This window comes from Phoxinus phoxinus (assembly GCF_949152265.1).
Source record: "Phoxinus phoxinus genome assembly, chromosome: 16".
Classification (NCBI taxonomy): domain Eukaryota; kingdom Metazoa; phylum Chordata; class Actinopteri; order Cypriniformes; family Leuciscidae; genus Phoxinus; species Phoxinus phoxinus.
Genome location: NC_136891.1, coordinates 18,518,659 through 18,531,018, shown reverse-complemented (window position 1 = coordinate 18,531,018; position 12,360 = coordinate 18,518,659). Strand labels below are relative to the sequence as shown.

Genomic DNA, 12,360 nt, shown 5'->3' with positions numbered 1-12,360 from the left:
TTGTGAACACTTGAAGGTAACTGAACATTGTATTGTAAATAAACAACAAACTTTTTTTCTAAACAAACGGTAATTTATTAATGTGCAATGAGTAAAAAAGTGCCAAGAACAAAGGGCAAAAGTTTAAGTACAATAAAAAAAATATAAGAGTAGTAGGCACAAGAAACACACAATACAAGTTAACTGTAATATAAAACACATCTAAGAAAATTAAATATTTACAAATATTTAAAAAAGTGCACTGAATCAGTATGAAGGTGCAAATGTTCAGTCTTGCTCTCATAAAACATCTTGTAAACATTAAGTTCTATTTAAGTACAATAAAAAAATATAAGAGTAATAAACAAAAAATAACCATTTACAAATATTTACAAAAGTGCACTGAATCAGTACGAGGATGCAAATGTTCAGTCTTGCTCTCTGCTCTCATACAACATCTTGTGAACATTAAACATAACATCAGCCCTGCGCCCCTCTGGCACTCTTCGCAGGAGATCAGCCACTGTCTGGCCAAACCGGCTACACTCGTCGCTGGTGTCCTGCACCAGCTTTTCTTGCAGGTCCATGCGGCGTTCGTCCAGCTGCGTCATCTGCTTTATTAGCCAGTCATCCTGGTTCCTCTTCCGTTTAGACCCCACTCTGGACACAGGTGACTCAGCAAGGATTGAAGATGGTGGGCTACACACAGCAGGCACAGGTGGTGGTTGAGTAGACAAAGAGAATGGCCGTACAGGTGAGGTTGGTGGCTGGGAGGACACAGAGGATGACTCAGAAGATGAAGTGGATGGCATGGTGTCGGAATCAGAAGATGGTGAGGTCTGTTCCTGTTAAAGACAGAGCAGATTAGATTAGATTCAACTTTGACATTGTGCAGAGTAACGTTACCGGTACAAAGACAATGATGATTTGTTGGTTGGTCTTTGTCTGTGCAGGTAATTACAGTGTGGTCTATGCAGTCTGATTTACGACCAGAGGTCTGGTATAAGAAATGGAATTAGCAGCGCCAGGCAGCACACCAAAACAACTTTTTCAGCATGTTATGTTACATTTTGTTTGCACAAACTATACATGACGACATGCATTAATTTTGTTTGCACAGACGTTACAGACTATACATGACGACATGCATTCGGACAACCTGCTAGCTAGCTAGCTTAATAACGTTAGCACACACAAAAATAGGTACAACAACAAACTTATATTTACCTTAGGTTCGAAATTAGACTCGGTTTCTCGGTGTTTGACATGGGGTGCCAGCCAGGACAGAAAATGGTAAAATGCAGGCACCTTTTTGCCGCCTGGATCACCGCTTCTTGGCGCCAGCTTTTTGCGGAGACGGACAAATCTGTCTCGCAGGTTTTTCCACCGCTTCATGCAGTCGGTGATGTCCAAGCCAACATTTTGAGCAATCTCTTTCCATGAATTGTTTGCCATCTGGCAGTCTTTGTAGTGCGCTGAAGAGGAATTGTACAGATGGTCGTACTTTCGTACTTCCTCGATCAAACGTTCCTCAACTTGATCCATCGTTGAACACAAACAGTGCAGTAGTCACTTTAAAAATGGCGCTATAGCGGCAGGGGGAAACCGGAAAAACTACACTCCGGAAATGATGTATAATCTGACCAATCACAGCCCTTGTGGTCTGCGTCGCCTCGACGCGTAGTTACAATTTTTTGGAGGTGCACGTCGAGCTACGGCGGAGGGGTTCGCGTCGACGCAGAAGGGTCCGCGGGGGTACGCCGTCGATATGACGCAGAAGCATAAAAAGGCCTTTACTGTCTGGCGACCCCAAAATGTGACCATTTTGCCACTTCACACGGACCATGCTGTAAGATCAATCGTCCTTCCTCCCTGGGGGATCGGTACCCCATCCTGTTTTTCTTGGAGAAAGCGTGAATACAATAGGCACCCCAAACATCAATTCTGACACCTTTTGAAGATCAGATTTCTTTTTCTACCATTTAAACTTGTGTACATTTATTTAAAGACTGCATGTAGGCCTACCATTTTGACGCTTGTGTTACCTTACGTCTTTGGCAATATTAAAGGTTTTCTAACTTTTTTTTCAGCACATGTATAGTTACAGAAAATAATAATAGTGCAACAAACAAGGAGATTATGTTTTATTTCTTTTAATCAGGTTTGTTAAAAGTATGTTTGAATGATGTTAGTTCATCTGCGCTACCATGTATTTGCTATAACTATAAAATTAAAAGTTAAAATCCAGTAACGATGCAATCCTTTAAATATTAACTTTGAGTGCATCAGAAATAAATGGATGTAAAATTATTATCATGTCACATGTGACATTTATTTAACATGACAGAAAAGACAGTAACACCAATGACACACAAAAAGGCCAAATATTCTTCAACCATAATTAAGTAGATGAGACTAAATTGTTACATTTGGCATACAATCTAAATGAATAGCTTTGAATGAAGTTTATCTGTAAATGGGAGTCACCGGTGTTTACAAAATGGATACTACGAGGTATCAAACCACAGCTTGTCAATCATGGTATACTAACTAAATTAAGTAGTGCAATACATAATTATTCTAGTTTTTATTTATTTATTTATTTACTACAAATCCCTAACAATAAAGTAGGTCAAACCAGTGAGTTCAACTAAAGCTTCATATGAAATCACGATAACTGAGAAGAGACATACAGTTCTGTGGATATACCATAGATATTCATGAATTTGAAAGAAGGAAGTCGAGTGATCAGATTTTTATGTCAAAATATTAGATATTTAGATGTTTAACGGTAACACCATGTGACAGAACTCCAGGGGTCCACTACTTTCATTAAAAATTATTTTATAATATTTATGCAGCATTTTTTTTAAATATCATTTACATAATATATTTGATTGTTATGTATACATTATTGTATTTTATATCGGGGATAAACTTGTCATTGATATCAAATTAAAGCATTTTCCCTCTGTACATGACTGTGGGGACGAGCACATCTGGTACTTGGAATTCTATATAATTAATTAAAAATCAAATATTGACACATTGATAGCTCAAGAAGGTGTAATTGTACAAATACATTTTACATATATATATATATATATATATATATAAATGTAAAGAAATTGTAACCCTAAAGTGTTTTTCAAGTGTGATATTTCTGTGGACGACATCACCGACACACACCAGCAATCTGTATTCATGTTACCGTAACTCTTTAGCCGTCTGCACTATCAAAACATTGCAAATTGCTGTATTTCGGCAATATACGTCTTATTACGGTAATTTCAGGATTTCTGTCAGCAAATGACGGCAGCTTTCTGGCAGAGCGGATTGGAAAGATTTGAACAGGGATACCATAAAATAATAAAAGAGAAAACGAACAAAAACATGGCGATTCAAGCGGTAGCCATCAGAAGAGTCGATTAGGAATATTTTTGATGAAACATGGGAGGCGGATGGCCGAATACTCTTTCACGTATCTTAGCATGTGGGGTCGTGCGTATGTAGCGTTATGTATGTATTTGTGTGCGTGTATGAAAGTATCCTAAATAAAAACAACCCCGTGTCACAAAAAAAAAAGACTTTTATTTTAGTTTCGTTTTTTTCCCCCCAACTTTAAAGTGATCGTTTCTTTTATTTGTGATTTTTTAAAGATTTTTTTTTTCTAAATAAAAATCAGTAAATTTATTCACGGTTCTATTATTTTTGTCTATTTAAATTCTATTTACAAACTCACCATACACACTAATGGCCAATAACGGTAATTTATTGAACGTCATCTTTTCTCAAAAGATAATACCTAGCACATGAAGATAGCGCATTGTTTTACAATTTTACAGTCCAAAACTAAATATGTGAAAATCACCTATTTTAGCTTCAGATTCTAAAGGGTTGAGTTGTGTCTTTTAGAAAATCAGCACACATTTTTAGAGACGAGATGTGCCTCTGTGGTCCATGACGCAACAAAAGTAAAGTTTGTCTTGAGTGAATATTTCATTTTACTCGTGTTAAGGTCTTCAGAAGTCATAACTTCAGGGGTCAATGGGGCTCCTGAGAATATTTAATTTCCCTTAAAAACCAAATATTAAGCTAAATGACTATAGTTTCCAGTGTTCACTCCCAAAATCAAATACTGTATACAATTTGTATTACACTATTTTCAAAGGATAATCTAGCTTTAAAGTTAGAATAAAAAAGTTAAAACCAATCATATCTTCATACCTGGTGGGTTCTGACACAAAGCAATTCACCGGTTATTTTTGTGTTATAAATGTACTTATCTACAAATTTCAAACAGATAAATATAGTTAATACACAATGAAACAAGAGAATAATGCTATCAAATACGTCTGACACTATGTTTTGAGAAAAGCAGTGTTTTAAAATTCAGATGATTTTTCTTTTGACAAACATACATTTTAAATTATATCCCATGGTGTTTAACATCCAATAAGTAGTTCTTTACGGAATGGCTAATTAACTAAAAAAAACAACAGCAATACAAATAGTTTAAGTTGACATAAAACACCACCAGACCCCCTCCATAGTTGTAGTAAACATTTACAATATGTAAATATATTCTGTCAGATTTGTTAGAGTGTCTGTACCACATTATTGTAAGGCAATCACATTTGAGGACTAACATTACCTGTCCCTTGTAAAGGTTATGGATAAAATTCAAGCATAATCTTTATGCAACAATCACGTAGGCACAATTTACTACAAAAGTGTGTACGGTGTATAAGAAAAGAGCCATTTAGCTGTAATGAATACATAATACAGAAACCCTCTCTTCCGATCTATTGTAGAAGTTTGTAACCATGATTGTAAAAAAAAAAAAGATTTTCCCACCAGTGGATGAAACTATTTTTATCTTGTTTCTTTGTACAGTTTTAGACGAAGACTACTCTTTGAGTACTGTCAAACTTGTTCATAAAGGAATTAATGAACAAATACAGCATAAGCAAATTACAAACATTTTATTTGTAATTTATATCACAGATTTAAACTGTGATATTCTTTTAGGTCTGTCTATGAAGCGGTCACAAAACACATAATAGGCCCTACCTCAACATGCAATCTTGATGTTTTTCTGTTACATATACGACTGTTACACTTAAAACAAACCTAGCGAATATTTACACATTACAAGTCAAGGTGCCACAGACACACAATTAGTCATGTTTTGTCTTCACATGTTTTTGTCCCTCATCAGTGACTAGCAAATTGTTTAACATAGCTCAATCTCCCAAATATTTACAATTGTGAAAAATTTATTAAATGTTTCTTTGATTTTGTTCAAATTTTTCTAAAACAAACTGTTTGAAACTGTTTACCACGGTTTTCATTTTTAACATCGCCATTCTTATTGTATTGTCGGGTGTGATTGTAATGTTTGTGGGGGGTTTTCTTTACACTTTCCCCCTGGATATCTGTTTTCTACAGTTATCAGCAATGCACTCTAGGTGTTCTCGTCTTCTCTTTGTTCATTTACAACAGCATCCCCATGAATTGGCTTGATTTAATAAAATGGCGGTTTAAACCATCATCTTCACTTGAGACACGTTTACATTATATTATCAAACTCTACTCTATGGCATTTTTGCCCGCCTCAAAGAATCTGTATGTTACAGACGTAATAATGGTTTATTCAGAATGTAGATTACTGTTTAAAAGTAGATGTGTAGGGTTATATACAATATTACAATGCTTTTTAATTTTACTCTAGACAATTTAATAAAGGGACTGAATTTTAACATTTTAATCTTTGGTAATTGTTAACTTAAAGTACGCACAAAAGAAATTCCATCCTATCTACTTTCTAAATGCGTGTTATGGATCTATTGTGAACAATTGTTCGCACATGCATATGTTTTTGACCTTGTAATGTTTAAATCAAAATTTTGTTGGAAAATCTAAAATATATGTTGGATTTACTTAACTTTTTATGTCAACAGGTTGTAACTGGGTTAAGTTGCATTTAATAAAACATTGTTTATTTCAGTAAACTTAAGTTTATTACATTAGGTTAATTCAATGCCATTTAGTTGAATCAGGTTAACATTCTTAATTTTGTCCAAACTATTAAGTTCAATTATCCTAAAATTAATTTCAAACAAAAATTAAAACAAATGTTTAATTGATTCATTTATTTAGTGATTGTGTTCAACAATTTTTACAACCTTTACAAATGTTATATAATAAGATAACCTTTTACAAAAGCTTGACTCCGTAAAGACTCTTAATGTTAGGCATTTGCTAGAAGACGGTTTTGTTACGTCCAATGCATGCCCAAAGTAGTTGTTTTTTATTATAATTAAAACCAGTTTAATTGTTGTTAGTACGTCATTACCCCAAGCACATGGTCTACACTTCACCACAATAGTAACCACCAAAACACTAACATATCAGAAACTCTTTTAAATATAAACATAAAAGAACATTACCAAGTCATCAATTTGTTTTATCTTGATGAAAAAACACTTAAAATAACATTTTATTTCAAATGTACACCCCTACCCAGCCGTGTGCAATGCATGATGGGAAGGGGAAATCCTGTTCCTAATTTCTATAATGCCATTTTAACACAACTGAATTCATTTATGTACTCTCAACTCAAATGGATTAAGTAAAGTGTTTGAAAAGAATCGTGTTGGATTAACTTCATTTACTTAAGTAAATAGAACAAGCATCAAATATTATTTTGGTCTACTTAACTATATTAATATTTTCATGTTCTTGCAACATGAAAATATTGAGTTAAGCCAAAACGCAACTGTTTCAAGTCAGTGTAACGCAATGCAACTGTGTTTGAATGAGAACGCTAATGGTGTTAAATGAAAATTATTTTTTAAATAAACTGAACGGTATAGTAAAATCATTTTTGAGTGAATTCTCTCTGGTGGCATGGGATCTCTGAAATGTTTCATCTTTTAATTAATGTAGTATTTTTTAAAATGCAGCAAAACAAAGAATGAAGATCAATAAGTTATCAATTTGTAAGAATCAAGATGCATATTACCATTTTTTAACTAGCTCAGACACGGTCGTATAAAAAACAATAAGTGATTCAACCTTTTATTTCAACAATATTTTTTCTTTACAAAAAATTACATACATAAAGTAAAACAATACTTTATTTACATGTGTTCGAGCCAGAATAGGAAATCGCGACATGCTATCATATTTTGGTCAAGGGTATAGCTGACCAGACTTTCAACTATTTCATCAACGTCAGTTTTTGCATTTTTTGACACCAGTGACACACAGAGATCTGTTACAAATGTACACATACATAGTATTTCGGTGACTCCAAATTCGTCACTACATTCACACAGCACATCCAGAACTTTTCTGAGGATTACGCCGATTGGTTCTTTTCTGTTAAAAAACACGGGTGTAATATTTGTCCATGAGCCAACCAACTCTCTTATAGAGCACATTTCTTTCTTGAGATTTGTTTCACGTTTGGTATCCCCCGCCCAATCGTTATTCATATCACACGCAGCATCGATAGTCTTGTGCATCAAGCCAGCCATCTGGCCTCTAAAATGATCTTTAAACATACAGTCTATCGTAGTTCTTAAACGACACTCATTGCCCGTGGCGCATTCACACACCTCCGGCTGCATGTTGCCCAGCATCGCCAGAACTCAATGGGTTTCGTTCTTCCATTTCGGAAGTTTCTAGATTTTCGAATGGGGCCCTATTCGATGATGAAAGATTTGGTTAGGTCCTGGAATCTCCCGTGAGTCCTTGCAGCACAATTGTCCAGGCCTTGTACGTTAACGCTCTGAAGTTTGGGTTTTGGGTCAGAAGTCAAAGAACCTTAGCTTGCGTCAGACTCAAATAAACAGGAATGTTGAAGTGGTCTTTGGGCAGTCCATGTAACAAGCAGACATTGGTCCTTCAATTTCTAATCAATGAGATGTTGCAGTAGCTCAGCCGTCCGCAGCTAGAAGAGCTAGATCCTTCAGTTAGGAAAACCGGGATTGTGTGCGATAACTGAGGCTGAGCTCTGTGTAGAGTTTATCAGGACAGCTATTGGTGTCCGCCCTAGCCCCTGCTGTGTGTACTGGGGGTTGTCATCAGAAGGCCATAAATAACTATGTAAATTACATTCACTATGCTACAGAAGTAGCAACAAGCCCTGCATGCCACCAGAGAGAATTCACTCAAAAATTTTACTATACCGTTCAGTTTATTTAAAAAATAATTTTCATTTAACACCATTAGCGTTCTCATTCAAACACAGTTGCATTGCGTTACACTGACTTGAAACAGTTGCGTTTTGGCTTAACTCAATATTTTCATGTTGCAAGAACATGAAAATATTAATATAGTTAAGTAGACCAAAATAATATTTGATGCTTGTTCTATTTACTTAAGTAAATGAAGTTAATTCAACACGATTCTTTTCAAACACTTTACTTAATCCATTTGAGTTGAGAGTACATAAATGAATTCAGTTGTGTTAAAATGGCATTATAGAAATTAGGAACAGGATTTCCCCTTCCCATCATGCATTGCACACGGCTGGGTAGGGGTGTACATTTGAAATAAAATGTTATTTTAAGTGTTTTTTCATCAAGATAAAACAAATTGATGACTTGGTAATGTTCTTTTATGTTTATATTTAAAAGAGTTTCTGATATGTTAGTGTTTTGGTGGTTCCCTTTCGTTGTCACTTCGAGTTACGTCGAAATGACGACGAATGGGGTTCGCTTAGAAGCCTATCATCTTCGAACAGTAATAAAACGAGCCAATGGCAAGCAAATGCCATGGGTCTGCTGAATTTGCATAGCATAACTCCGCCCCACCCTGTGGGTATAAAGGAAGTGAGCTGGCAACATGCAGATATGTTTTCGCTTTCGGAGCCAAGAGCATTCTTCACTCCACAAGCCATTCTGAGATCATCTCTCTTCACTCTTCGAGACGAGCTACTCTTCAGAAGTGTTGGTGTGACGGCGAATTCCAGCGAGCTTCATATTGCCTGCCGATCTGCGCAGTGGTCTGCCAGTCGTGTGTCTCTCCCTGGGCGCTTCAACACTGCTGTTTGAGTTTTATCTCTCTAAAAGAGCTGCACGCGGCGCGTCTTTTTAAAGACGGTTCGCCCGTGCGTTTCTGGGTGCGATACACAGATTAAATCAGCTGATGGGCACGGACGCTGTCTGATGTGTTTGGGCAAACGCACAGACAGCGTTCGTGGATGCGTCATGTTCTCATTGCGGGGACATGACCATCGCAATGTAACGATCGAGACTCGATGACCTCCTCGAGAGAGAGTCCCCTCATCCACACCCCGATCTATTCTCTTCACAAGAGGGAATACTTCGGCTGGTGGCCAGGGTGATCAGAGGCTGCTGTGTGGAACCAACCCGACGATCTATCCTCGGTCCACACACTCCTCTTCACATTGCAACCCGTGTGGTATCCGGATGAGATCGCTGACCAGTCCCGGCCAGAGGTTGCGGGCTGGTCCGGCATTTCATTCGATGCCCCGGCAGATGAAATCTTGTCTATCGCCGCATCACAAGGTGGGCGTGAGTACGCTGGAGAAGACTCGGCTGTGCTGCCTCCTCCGGGTGTGCCAGCATTGCCCGAGTCTGAACCAGAACTCTGCCATGCTTCCCCGGGCAGTCGCGAGCATTTGGGCTTGTGTGGAACCCTCCGCCATGTCCCAGGTGCTTAAAGCTGATGATCGGTTTTTGGGGACGCACCGGCACACGTCGGCCCGCCCCCAATTCCTTTCTTCCTGGACGTGCATGAAGAGGTCATGAGATTACTCAGCGGCCTCTTCCGCCTTCTCTGCCCTCGATGAGGTCGCGGCCAGTGGGTACACTGGGGTTCCCCCTATGGAGTGTTCTGTGGCAACACAACTGTGTCCCCGCAGCGCCTCCACTGGCGTGGCGGCCCTAAGCACCCACCCACCCCAAAGCATGTAGGTTTTTGTCTACTCCGGTGGCAGAGATCTATAGAGCTGCGGGGCTGGCTGCCACCTCACTGCATGCTATGCCCATCCTTCAGGTCTACCAGGCCAGGGGTGCTCATTGCTAATGCACGAGGGTAGGGCTGGTCCAGGGCTCTTGCAAGAGCTGCGTGCCGCCACCGACCTCGCTCTACGGGCGACGAAGGTGACCACACGCCCCCTGGGTCAGGTGATGTCCACATATGTGGTCCAGAGACAAAAACTGGCTTAGTCTGGTTGATATGGGCGAGGTTGAGCGAACCCGCTTCCTCAACTCCCCATATCCCAGACTGGCCTCCTCGGCGGCGCAGTCGAGGACTCTGCCCAGAGTTCTCGGCTGCCCAGAGCAGACTGAGGCTCTGATCCCGCGGCCAGCTGCTCAGCCGCCGGCTCAGCTGCCTCATTCCGCTCGCCGCCGAGGGCGCCCTCCTGCAACACTCCCTGCCGGCCCTAGCAGCACCCTTCACCCAGGCCGTGCCGTGGAGGTAGTCGCAGGAAGGCGCCCCAGCCCGTACCAGCCCCGCAGCAATGCGGTGCTCCCGTTACGGGCAGCTCAGAAATGGGTTGCAGTTCTTTCTAGGAGGTGGTTGCAGGGCCACTCCTTCCCCCGGTGGAGGGCCGGGGGAAAAACCTCTTTTTCCAAAGAACTGTCTCTCCCATCTCTGAGCACACAGAGTTCTCGGACGACAGTGCGCGCCACCCTCGGGTCCCGCCACTCTCGCCCTCCTCTGTCACAGAGTTCTCGGATGACAGTGCGCACGCTCACGGGCCTCGCCACTCTCGTCCCCCTCTGTCGCCAGACCCCTGCCAGAGCACGCCCCTGTGGAACGCTGGTCCTTCCCTGGCCTCCTCTGGCAGGACGCGGCTAATGACCGTGCCCCCACACCGGGCCGCTATGCCACCCTCGTCTGGGCCGGTCATTCCGCTTCGCTGCACCCCCGGGGGGACGTCTGTCGTTCGCATGACCCCGCTGGCACAGTCCGTGGGAGCCTGGTTAGAGCTTCCCCCCTGTCCCGCTGGCTTGCGCGAACCATCAGGCTCGGCTATGCGATTCAGTTCGCACGGTCTCCTCCCCGCTTCAGGGGAGTCCGCTTCACTATGGTCGGTGGCTATGCCCCTGTCATGAGAGCGGAGGTCGCCACCCTGCTGGCGAAGGGTGCGATCGAGACTGTCCCTCCAGCCGCAATGAGGTCCGGCTTCTACAGCCCTACTTCATTGTCCCCAGGATATCCGGTGGGTTACGGCCAATCCTGGTTCTGCGCGTCTTGAACCGTTCCCTTCACAGGCTTCCGTTCAAGAGGCTCATGGCCAAGCGCATTTTCGAATGTGTGCAGCCACAGGATTGGTTTGCAGCGATCGACCTGAAGGACGCCTACTTCATGTCTCCAATTTTTCTCGACACAGACCATTCTTGCGGTTTGCTTTCGAGGGGCAGGCATACCAGTACGCAGTTCTCCCATTCGGGTTGGCCCTGTCTCCTCGCGTCTTCACGAAGGTCGTCGAGGCAGCCCTTGTGCCGCTACGGCAGCACGGGGTTCGCATCCTGAATTATCCCGATGACTGGCTAATCCTAGCTCACTCTCGGACCAGGGTTGCGAACACAGGGACCTAGTGCTCCGGCATCTAGCCCGTCTGGGCCTTCGGGTCAACTGGGAGAAGAGCAAACTTTGCCCCGTGCAGAGGATCTCTTTTCTCGGTAGGAAATTCGACTCGGTCGCCATGTGCGCGCAGCTTACGAGCGCGCGCGCGCAGTCACTGCTGACTTGCCTGAGACAATCTGAGGGCAAGAGTGCGGTTCCACTGAAACTTTTTCAGAGGCTCCTGGGGCATATGGCATCTGCAGCCGCGGCAACGCCGCTCGGATTGCTTCATATGAGACCGCTAGTGTTGGGTCCGAGTCCACCTTTGTCGAGTCCGAGTCGAGTCCAAGTCCTTAACAACCGAGTACAAGTCCAAGTCCGAGTCCAAAGAGGGTCGAGTCGGACTTGAGTCCGAGTCCTTAACATCCGAGTCCGAGTCGAGTCCGGCCGAGTCCACAAAGATTTAAATGATTTGAAATTGACCTTTCACAAAGACCCGCCCCTCTTGGTTACTGTTGCTACGTCCGACAAGCCATTCCTCTCTCACTCCACATGTTCTCGGTCGGAGCAAAGAGGACACTAACAATGTGCCAACAGACAAGACAGAGCAGGGTACTTTTGGTTTGAAATAAAGTCTCAGCTTTCAATTTTTTAAATTTTTATGAAATTCAAACGATAAATACTGTTTTGTGGTGCTTTAATGTGTAGGCCTCAGTTCAAGCAGCACGTGAACTGATAATCTCTTCTAGTTATAGCACAAATTTCTAAAAAAGAAATCAATACACACTATTTTTCAAGTTCAAGTCCACTGCCTTTAATCTACTAACT

General features: G+C 41.5%; 1 protein-coding gene across 1 annotated transcript; it reads right to left on the bottom strand.

The window, feature by feature from the left end:
* Nucleotides 1-365: 365 nt before the first annotated feature.
* LOC306983936 (uncharacterized protein) lies at nucleotides 366-1,477 on the bottom strand. Its single transcript, XM_079584809.1, has 2 exons — nucleotides 1,207-1,477; nucleotides 366-824 (listed from the first exon to the last, which is right to left on the bottom strand). Exons 1-2 carry the CDS (start codon nucleotides 1,432-1,434, stop codon nucleotides 408-410), a joined length of 645 nt encoding a protein of 214 aa, XP_079440935.1. The 5' UTR covers nucleotides 1,435-1,477; the 3' UTR covers nucleotides 366-407.
* Nucleotides 1,478-12,360: the final 10,883 nt, after the last annotated feature.